The 11760-nt window shown below is 41.3% G+C and overlaps 1 protein-coding gene across 5 annotated transcripts in view; it reads left to right on the forward strand.

The window, feature by feature from the left end:
• The window catches only part of LOC122225532, a 28132-nt gene extending 22174 nt beyond the window's left edge, over positions 1–5958 (forward strand). For 3 of the 5 annotated variants that reach the window (XM_042948388.1, XM_042948385.1, XM_042948384.1), the window contains exon 2: positions 5007–5958. In XM_042948388.1, the coding sequence (XP_042804322.1) occupies positions 5064–5804 (741 nt within the window). In that variant the 5' untranslated portion in view covers positions 5007–5063 and the 3' untranslated portion in view covers positions 5805–5958. The remainder of the gene's footprint in view (positions 1–5006) is intronic. The other 2 variants (XM_042948386.1, XM_042948387.1) reach the window with 1 other exon arrangement.
• Positions 5959–11760: the final 5802 nt, after the last annotated feature.

An 11760-nucleotide genomic window follows, 5' to 3' on the forward strand; every position in this document is an offset into this window, starting at 1 on the left:
ATGTGTATTTCATCACAAAAAACTCCTCAAAATTTGTTAAATATTCTAAATCTCAAATTAAATGATTGGTCACTGCCATGTACAAGAACACATGTAAAACAGGACAACCATTGATGATTACCCAAATTAAGCTAATAAAAAGATTTAAGAAAGGTCAAGGTCAAGATGGCTGAGCAGCATGGAAGTTTTTTACATCTCTTTTCCCTGAAATGCAGCTAGATCAACACCAAACCATCTTGCACCTAAAAAATTGATCTGAGGATTAACTCAACAATCTGCATAACTGAACCACAGAACTCAGCAGGTACATGGCACAGAGAGGTGAACTGAGGGAGAGAGAAGCCATGGAGGGTAGGGACCTGTTTTTGCTTGTGGAGAGAGGACAGAGACAGTGGGGAGAGTACAGGAAAAGCCCTCTCCCCGAAAATAGCTGGAGAAAAAGAGAAAGAGTGGAAACACCCATAAGAGAATTAATAAGAAAGGGAGAAAGGAGAAAGGAGAGGGTGTGGATACCATTATGACTCAATGAACAGGAGAGAACAGAGTCTGAAAGTCCATGACTTGATACCTGGTGGAGCTCTGGTGGGAACAGTGAATCCCCAGGAGCAGACAGTGAGGTCCGAGGGATCCTCGGGCCACATAGGGAGAAGTGGTTCCTCTGCTGAGAAGACATTTGGTAGGTTGTGTGTACTCCCCACAGGCAAAGGTCCCAGTGGACCCTGGAGAACAACCATGTTTGCTGGTGTTGGAACAAGGGACATCCACATGCACATACTGGGCATTTACTATGTGCTAGGCACTCTGCTATAAATGGACACTTATTTGTAAATAGTATGTGCATTGTTTTCCCACTGTCCCAACATCTATACCCCCAACGTGAAAGAACCCAAATACATAAATCAATTAATCACAAACATACAGAAACTCATTGACAATAATACCATAATAGTAGGGGACTTCAACACCCCACTTACAGCAATGGACAGATCATCTAAACAGAAAATCAACAAGGAAACAATGGCTTTGAATGACACACTGGACTGGATGGACTTAACAGGTATATTTAGAACATTTCATCTTAAAGCAGCAGAATACACATTCTTCTCGAGTGCATATGGAACATTCTCCAGAATAGATCACACACTGGGACATCAGCCCTCAACAAGTACAAAAGATCGAGATCAGACTATGCCTGTTTTGAGACCACAATGTTATGAAACTCAAATGTCAACCCCAATAAAACATTTGGAAAGACAACACCTACTTGGAGACTAAAGAACATCCTACTAAAGAACGAATGGGCTAATGAAGAAGTTAAAGAGGAAATTAAAATGTCCACAGTCCAAAACCTCTGGGACTCAGCAAAGGCTGTCATAAGAGGGAAGTATATAGCAATCCAGGCCTTCCTAAGGAAGGAAAAAAGTTCTCAGATACACAACCTAACCTTACACCTTAAGGAGCTGGAAAAAGAACAGGAAATAAAACCCCAAATCAGCAGAAGATAGGAAATAATAAAGATTAGAGCAGAAATCAATGCTATTGAAATAAAAAAACAGTAGAACAGATCAATGAAACCAGGAGCTGGTTCTTTGAAAGAGTTAACAAAATTGATAAATTCCTAGCCAGTTTGATCAAAAAGAAAAAGGAAAGGACCCAGATAAATAAAATCAAGAACAAAAGAGGAGAGATCACAACCAACACTGCAGAAATACAAACAATAAGAAGAGAATATCATGAGCAATTATATGCCAATAAATTGGGCAACCTGGAAGAAATGGACAAATTCCTAGAAACATATAAACTACCAAAAGTGAAACAAGAAGAAATAGAAAATTTGAACAGACTTATAATCAGTAAAGAAATCAAATTAGTAATCAAAAATCTCCCAAAAAACAAGAGCCCAGGTCAGATGGCTTTCTAATTCTACCAAACATTTAAAGAAGAGCTAACACCTATTCTTTTGAAACTATTTCAAAAAATAGAAATTGGAGGAAAAATTCCAAACTCATTCTATGAAGCCAGTATTACCAAAACCAGACAGAGACCCCACTAAAAAGGAGAACTGCAGACCAATTTCCCTGATGAACATGGATGCAAAAATCCTCAACAAGATACTAGCCAACCGGATCCAATACATTAAAAGAATTATTCACCACAACCAAGTGGGATTTATACCTGGGATGCAGGGCTGGTTCAGTGTCTGCAAAACAATCAATGTGATGCATCACATCAATAAAAGAAAGGACAAGAACCAGATGATCCTTTCAATAGATACAGAAAAAGAATTTGACAAAATACAGCATCCTTTCTTGATAAAAACCCTCAGGAAAGTAGAGATAGAAGGAGCATATCTCAAGATCATAAAAGCCATATGTGAAAGACCCACTGCTAATATCATCCTTAATAAGGAAGAACTGAGAGTTAAGTTCAGCTAAACTAAGGTCAGGAACATGACAGGGATGTCCACTCTCACTACTGTTATTCAACATAGTATTGGAAGTCCTAGCCTCAGCAATCAGGCAACACAAAGGAATAGAAGGCATCCAAATCAGCAAAGAGGAAGTCAAACTTTCACTCTTCACAGACAACATGATACTGTATATGGAAAACCCAAAAGATTCCACCAAAAAACTGCTAGAATTGATTCATGAATTCAGCAAAGTTGCAGGATATAAAATCAACACACAGAAATCGGTTGCATTCCTATACACCAACAATGAAGCAACAGAAAGAGAAATCAAGATCCCATTTACAGTTGCACAAAAAGCCATAAAATACCTAGGAATAAATCTAAACAAAGAGGTGAAAAAATCTATACACTGAAAACTATAGAAAGCTTATGAAAGAAATTGAAGAAGACACACACACACACACACACACACACACACACACACAAAAGAGGAAAAAGATTCCATGCTCCTGGATAGGAAGAACAAATATTGGTAAATGTCGATACTGCCCAAAGCAATCTACATATTCAATGCAATCCCTATCAAAATAACACCAGCATTCTTCACAGAGCTAGAACAAATGATCCTAAAATTTGTATGGAACCAGAAAAGACCCCGAATAGCCAAAGCAATCTTGAAAAAGAAAACCAACACAGGAGGCATCACAATCCCAGACTTCGAGCTATACTACAAAGCTGTAACCGTCAAGACAGTAGGGTACTGGCACAAGAGCAGACATTCAGATTAATGGAACAGAATAGAGAACTCAGAAATGGACCCACAAACGTATGGCCAACTAATCTTTGACAAAGCAGGAAAGAATATCCAATGGAATAAAGACAGTCTCTTCAGCAAGTGGTGCTGGGAAAACTGGACAGCGACATGCAGAAGAATGAACCTGGACCATTTTCTTACACCCTACACAAAAATAAACTCAAAATGGATGAAAGACCTCAATGTAAGTCAGGAAGCCATCAAAATCGTCGAGGAGAAAGCAGGCAAAAACCTCTTTGATCTTGGCTGCAGCAACTTCTTACTCAACACGTCTCTGGAGGCAAAGGAAACAAAAGCCAAAATGAACTATTGGGACCTCATCAAAATAAAAAGCTTCTGTACAGTGAAGGAAACAATCAGCAAAACTAAAAGACCACCAATGGAATGGGAGAAGATATTTGCAAATGACATATCAGATAAAGGGTTAGCATCCAAAATCTATAAAGATAAACTCAACACCCAAAAAACAAATAATCCAGTGAAGAAATGGGCAAAAGACAGGAAGAGACATTTTTCCAAAGAAGATATCCAGATAGCTAACAGACACATGAAAAAACGCTCAACACCACTCATCATCAGGGAAATACAAATTAAAACCACAATGAGATACCATCTCACACCTGTCAGAATGGCCAAGATTAACAACTCAGGAAGCAACAGATATTGGCGAGGATGCGGAGAAAGAGGATCTCTTTTGCCCTGCTGGTGAGAATGCAAACTTGTGCGGCCACTCTGGAAAACAGTATGGAGGTTCCTCAAAAAGTTAAAAATAGAACTACTCTATGACCGAGCAATTGTACTACTAGGTATTTATCCAAGGGATACAGGTGTGCTATTTTGAAGGCGCACAGGCACCCCCATGTTTATAGCAGCACTATTAACAATAGCCAACGTATGGAAAGAGCCCAAATGTTCATCGACGGATGGATAAAGAAGATGTGGTATATATATATATGTATGTATATACACACACAATAGAGTATTACTCGGCAATCAAAAAGAATGAAATCTTGCCATTTGCAACAACATGGATAGAACTAGAGGGTATTATGCTAAGCGAAATAAGTCAGTCAGAGAAAGACAAATATCATATAACTTCACTCATATGTAGATACAAAACAGATGAACATAAAGAAAGGGAAGCAAAAATAACATAAAACAGGGAAGGGGACTCTTAAAGAGTATTATTAGTAGTAGTCATATCAATAAAGTATGGTGATAGGTACCCTCTGAAGAATTGTGGATGGAACAGAAGCCATGTGCATGAAAGAAAAGGAAATGTTCTATTTTTCTCTATAGTCTTAGGAAATCTCCTGGCAAAGATACAAAGTAAAGTATAGAGATTGTCATAGGGCTTCTAGAACAACCAGACACACCTGAATAGTTAAATTGATTTATTTATTCCATCCTTTTGTTCATTTATCAAGTCTAATTAGACCCTTATGTGTCATTATCTATACCGGATGATATGGACATTTTAACTGTGAATAAAGTTTGACTCCTGACCTCCAGAAGCTGATAATCTAGTAGGAAAGATGAGATATGTAACTGTTGTGCAGTTGGGCATGTCCAGAGTGGACAGCCTTTATCATAGGCTGAAACGTGGAGAGAGGAATAACCATATCATGGGGCACAAATATTGCATGTGTATAAAGATATGAAACTGACAGCTGGTAGCAGATCTAAAACCTGAGCCATCTCCTTGGATGTGCTTAGGATTCTTGGCCGCCTGCTCGCAAGTTCTGACACTGTGTTCTTCTTTCCTTTCCTGCCCTTCTTGAGGTGCTGTCAGGAGTCCTCCTGGTCTTGGATTCTGTGGTCCCTTGAGATTCTGAAGAGATGGCTGCAGCGGCAGTGGCTGGACTGATCCCTGTGCTACACTCAGTGGCTGGTGACAAATCCCGCTACTATATTGGGCGACAGCTGTGGTTTGGGTTCATCGCTGTGTATGGAGTGGTGGTGTACGTGGTCCGCATGCCCTGGGTTCCCATCCATGAAGATTTCTGGTGCCATGGCAACATTACCAATACTTGTTTGATTGAGTGTTTTGAAAAAAGTTTTAAGAGTCCTGTAGTGGGAATTTGGTACTTTTTTTTCTTTATTTTCTTGGCCCTCTTCTTCCTCATGGAATTCTTCATGGCTCAGATTCGGCACAAGCAAATCAAAGCCAAGTCAGTGGAGTCAGCAGCAGATGAAATGGAGGAGGGCTCCATGGTGGGAATCCAGGAGCATGCCCCTTCCCCGAAGAAGTCCATCCTGAACTTCCACCAGGAGAAGATGCTTTTGCTTTTGTATCTCCTTTACTTCCTCCTACAGGTTGGTGCACAGTGTGTGTTTTTATTTTTTCTCATGTACCAACACCTGCCCCTGGTGAGCCAAGCCATCATTCACTGCAGCACCAAGAGCTGTCCAGGACCCTATTTCTGCCTGATCAGGGGGACCATGGAGAAGCGAATGTCCATCTACACCCTCATCACCTTATCCTTCATGATCATCCTCTTCTGTTCAGGTTTCTTCATGTACAGCATCCACCATTACCTGCTAAAAGGGCTTGCCAGTGCTAAATTTTGGCTTGACTAATGTTTGAAGTTCTTATTGAGAGTCTTTCCTCCCTTACACTAGGAAGTTTGTGTTCCTTTAAATATTGTGTCTGGGGCAGGGCTTCTTCCTGCTGTTTCTTTGCTTTAGTCCTTCATAAAATAAACATTTATTGTTCTTGTGTCCTCTCTCTACAGCCAGGTTCAGGTTGTCTAACTGTGGGGGGGGGGGTGGTACACACGATAACATTTCAGAGTTTTCTCAAATGTGTTATCTAATTTGGTCCTTCCCAGAAGCCTGTGGCCTTGAGCTTGCTACTTCATCCTTCCAGTATTTTCAAATCATGAAGAGCTTTCATAGTCTTAGAACTAAGAGCATTAAAGATTCAGAGGAGATTGGCTGACTTGTGCTCTGGCCTCCCCAATTTGGGTTGTAAATAAAGGGAAGGTAATTCTTCTCTACAGGAAAATTCTCAGCAGGACTGTCAGAGCAGGTTACTCAAGCTCCTAGGTGTGGGCGCAGTCTTGCCACCTCACTTGAGTCTCCAATGAAGACTGAATAAATCTGGATGAATCCCACTGGGGAGAGGATGAGTGTGGGTAGGGTGGGAATGAGGTTTGGAGGAATCAGTGCACTGGGTTTCACTATGTTCAGAATCTTGTCTCTCTCCAAGACCTGACCTATTTTTTTAAAAATTTTATTATTATTTTTCTGTACCTGTTTATCTTGAGTTATGTTGAAGCTCAGGTCAAGTCTACACATACGTTACTAACAATGCTTTGGGCTCCCTGCTGAGTCATGCTATTTGCAAGCACAAGGTGGTTTGAACAGATATGGCTAAAGCTCTCCACATCTGGGGGGAGGCAACAAGATGGGGATCAGAGTGAATATGCTACAGAGAAGGTATGGCTAGTTACCTCATCCTGTGCTAAGCAGTTGTCCCCAGAACTAATTTGAGTAGCCATCTTGTGCCTGAGACTTAGGTTCCTTCCAGGTGCTTCGTGTGAGATGAAGAACGAGGGCAATGCCAAGAGCCTTACCTTGTTGGGTACAGTCTGTGTTGTCCAAGCAAGCATAATGTTCCGAAACTACTTAGTTGGATGTAGTTGGAATTTTTTTGAGGCTGACTGTGACAGGCAGATCCCAAGGTCTCCCCCAGTGATTTTCTGCCTCCTGGTATCCATGCCTTTGTATAATCCCTCCTTTTGAATGTAAGCAGAAACTGTGACTTGCTTCTAACCAATAAGATGTCACTCCTTTGATTATGTCATATTATATATAACTCTATTTTAGCAGATTAGAACAAGACTTTCCCTTGCTGGCTTTGAAGAGGCATTCATGGCAAGGAATTGCAGGCGGCTTCTTAGGGCTGAGAGTGGCACCCAGCTGACTGCCAGCAGAAAATGGGGTCATACAACTGCAAAGGAATTAAATTCTTCCCACAACTTGAAAGAACTTTAAAGTGGATTCTTCCCCAGTCAAGCCTCCAGATGAGAATACAGCCCAGCTTACCCCTAGATTGCAGTTTTGCAAAACCGTGCACAGAGGACCCATGCCTGGGCTCCTAACCCACAGAAACTGTGAGATAATATGTGCATGTTGGGGTGCCTGTGGGGCTCAGTTGCTTAAGTGTCTGACACTTGATTTTGGCTCAGGTCATGATCTTATGGTTTGTGAGTTCAAGCCCCACATTGGGCTCTGCACTGATAGTGTGGAGCCTACTTGAGATTCTGCCTCTTTCTCTGCCCTTCCCCCACTCGTAGTCTCTCTGTCTCTCTCAAAACAAATAAATAAACTTAAAAAATATATGCATGTTGTTTTAAGCTGCTAAGTTTGTGGAGATTTGTTACATAGCAATAGAAAACTAACACACTGACCCCAGGGGCCCCACAATGGTATAAGAGCCAGTGGAGGCTGGCTGGTCTCAGCATTAATGCATCTGTGGTTTTCACAGCTTTTCTTCCATCCCAGGAAACAATACTCCTTTGCTTTCTTCCAGCAGGTGACCCAGTCACAGTCTGAGGGGCTTGTATAAGTTTTAGCAGAGAGTTCCAGAGACTAAGGTGACTGCTGCTTCTGACCCTTCTGCCTAGATAAGAAGGCTCCTGCATAGGCCAGCCCTGGAAAGATTCTTACTTTCCTGAATGATCCACCTTGATCTGCATTGGTGTCGTACAGGTGGGATCTGAGGTTCCAGAACCTCCTGTTGCAATACTACTGTAAAATGAGAACTTGCTGGGCTCACACAGTCTCCACCAGGCACAAAGCTTGGCAGTTGGTGCTGCTGGATGCCACCTTCTACTATCATCCTAGGCTGTCTTTGAGCACAACTGTGTGCAGGGGCCTCTGAGGCCCCATTTTGAAACTCAACTGGATTTGTGGGGAGGCCACACCCTGTGGATGCGGTTTTATCCAGTGCATGCTTGGAAGTTGTGTAGAAGAGGGAACTGTGAAAAAATTTAGGGGTGAATCAGAGCCAAGTGTTGCTGTATATCCAGTGCCCTGAAGAGTGTCTGGTACATGGTAGGGACACTAAATACATTTTTGGACAAATGGAGTATAATCCTGTGCTCTAAAAGAATCTTGATGCTATTCCTAGAGCTTGTGGGTAGTGGTAATACTATTCTCAGGCAGGTTTATTGAGAGTCAAAACTCAAGGTCTGGTTTATATCCCAAGTAAACCTTGCATTTCCCCTTTCCCTGGGCTTATCCTGGTTGCAGGCATGGTGCTCAGTGGTTGGATCTGTGCCATCTTGTTTCACAGAATAGAGGCTGCATCAGAGACTTTAGCTTAATTACAAGAAGGACAGTCTGGACAGTGACAGCAGTCCGTCAACAGCTATATTTGAGCATGCAATTATCCAGATGAAGACTGTCTCAGACAGAGGGAAGAGCAAGGGCTCTGAGGTGGTGTATTGGTCAAAGTTTAACCAGGAACAGAAATGACACCAATAATTTGAACAAGGAGAGTTTGGTGCAAAGTCTAAGTAGTCAAAGGTGATTAACTATGTAATGGGATAAAAGAGGACTATAAGGGATCTGGAAGTAGCAATCACAGAAAATAGCTTCTGCTTCTAGGACTGATGGAGATGAACCAGGAGGGAAGGGTATGACTGCTACAGGAAGATGTAGCCTGTGGGGGATGAGAAAATCTGCCAGAGGGTGGCAAACTTGGGTCAGAGCTACTCTGTAGAAGCAGACTCACTTGGAGAGTGCAAATGAAGCCAGTCCATAGGGCTACTTAGATGAGTTCTAGCGAGCTTCCCACACACCAGAACTTGGTGGCTGCTGCACCAAGAAATAGCACATTGGAAGGAATTCCCTTCTTTCTACTATTGCCTCCTAGTGTCCTTCCAGTATTACCTATTTTATCTAATGACAAATCTTAACACTAAACCATCTGGCAAAGGAGAAGTGTTTACAGGGTCCAGCCCTTGTATCACAAAGCTGGGGCAGGAAAAAAAAAAAAGATAATAAATTGGTAACTGGCAGTCTATCCTTTGGGCAACTCAGCTTCAATATGTATCTTCCTGCACACATTTAAACTTCTAAACAACAATGAAACAACTCTGTTTCCACCTAACAAAGCTGTAGTTGTTCTTTGTACAAGGAAGCAGTGCTCACACTTTCTCCAAACTGAAAATAGTCACAATAGACATTATACCCATTGCTGACTGTATTCAGTACTTTCAAATTTGGTCATAGTTCCATTGAAAATTTTGTTACTTAATGGCTAAATTATAAAGTTAATTTTCTTTTCTTAAAACATTTTTTCCTAATGTTTTATTTATTTTTGAGGGGGGGTGGGCAGAGAGAGAGGGAGGCACAGAATCTGATGCAGGCTCCAGGCTCTGAGCTGTTAACACAGAAACAGTGAGATCATGACCTGAGCCTAAGTCAGATACTTAACTGACTGAGCCACTCAGGTGCCCCTACAGAGCTAATTTTTAGCAACTTGTATATATAAAATAATAAGGGAAGGAATAAGAGAGAAGAAAATAGTTACAATTTACAAATAAATATGTACACAAAAAGAAAATATGTAAAACTGATATAATCCTTGTAATTGGTCACAAAGTCATAGTTGATATTTCTCCCTTCTTACTTATGTTTTTCTTTGCCCTGAGCCAGAAACTTAAGTTTCTAATAGGGTAACCCAAAATATCCTAATAGGGTGACCCAAACTGTCATTTCTGAAGGGTCTGAATCTTCAAGAGTCTTAACTTTTCCTTTTGTTGGCTATAGTTTTCCATTAACCTTCACTATTGGGCTTGGAAGTATTCTGGGTTCCAGAAATAGTTTTCTTTGTCCCCTACGTGTAGGGGCAACTCAATTTCTCACTGGCAGTTGTGATCAATCACTCCAGTCTGTAGAGTAACTCTTTTTTTCCCCTTGCCTGTTGGTTCAGCATAAAGATTCCCACATAGCCAAGTGGTGGTCTCATCTTCCAAATCAATAAAGCCATCATGCCCTTGATAGAAGCACTTCCCCATTGGGAACTAAGATCTCCAAACCAGAAGAGTTCATGGTTGCTGAATGGGAAGTGAAAAATTCTGCCAATGTTTTTTTTTTTTTTAAGTATAATAGTGAGAGGAGCTTCTCTCCCTCCTACTCTTTGATTCAGAGGGTATATATATTCTGGCTGTGTGGAAGATAGCACCACATACTGGCTTCTGATTCAAAGCATGTATTTTAGCCTGTTAGACCCCATCTTTTCAGGGTGCTGTCTCACAATTGATACTATAACTGAGTTTTCAGTAAGCCCTTCCACCTTTCAATTCAGTCAGCTGCTTCTGGGTAATGGAGTATTGTGGGAGATTCTATGGGCATGAGCCTATTGCTATACTTTCTTTGCTGACAAATTAGTTCCTTGATCAGACACAGTTCTGTGAGGTGTATATCTATCATCTAAGCACAATGAACCCCCACTCTGGTGGGACACAGTGGTGTTTTGGATTCTTAGGAATTAACTTCAATTCAGAGCCTGTATCTACCGATCCCTTAATAGTCTGGGTATTTCCTTTGCTCCAGTGCCCAGCTACTGGTAAATGGCTACAGATATCCTCAGGGAAGTCCTAGAGGAATGTTTGCTGTATATACTTGTGGCCATTCTGCAGAGTGTCTCCCCTTTAACCAATGGTCTCGGGATCTGTGAATTGGCTTAGGACTAGAAACTGGATGAAAGATCATGAGTCTCCATTGCGATGACTCAAACCAGATCTTGAACCAACAGAACTAGAAGTTTTTCAGTTATATAGATCCAGGTTGGCAAACATTTATTTATTTATTTATTTATTTAAAAATGTTTAATGTTTATTTATAACAGAGAGAGAGAGAGAGAGAACAGGTGAGGGGCAGAGAGAGAGAGAGAGAGAGAGAGAATCCAAATCAGGCCCCAGGCTCCAAGCTGTCAGCACAGAGCCTGATGTGGGACTTGAACTCACAAACTGTGAGATCATAAACTGAGCTGAAGTAGGACACTTAACCGACTGAGCCACCCAGGCACCTCTGGGTTGGCAAACTTTTTTTTTAATGAAATTTATTGTCAAATTGGTTTCCATACAACACCCAGTGCTCATCCCAAAATGTGCCCTCCTCAATACCCATCACCCACCCTCCCCTCCCTCCCAACCCCCATCAACCCTCAGTTTGTTCTCAGTTTTTAAGAGTCTCTTATGTTTTGGCTCCCTCCCTCTCTAATCTCTTTTTTTTTTCTTCCCCTCCCCCAAGGACTTCTGTTAAGTTTCTCAGGATCCACATAAGAATGAAAACATATGGTATCTGTCTTTCTTTGTATGACTTATTTCACTTAGCATAATACTCTCCAGTTCCATCCACATTGCTACAAAAGGCCATATTTCATTCTTTCTCATTGGGTTGGCAAACTTTTAATGACAAAAGCCAAATAGTAAAAATTTAGGCATTGTAGGCCAAACAGTCCCTGTCACAACTAATTAACTCTACAGGTATGGCAGGAAAGCAGCCATAGACAGTATGT

Source organism: Panthera leo, chromosome B4 (assembly GCF_018350215.1).
Source record: "Panthera leo isolate Ple1 chromosome B4, P.leo_Ple1_pat1.1, whole genome shotgun sequence".
Taxonomy (NCBI): Eukaryota; Metazoa; Chordata; class Mammalia; order Carnivora; family Felidae; genus Panthera; species Panthera leo.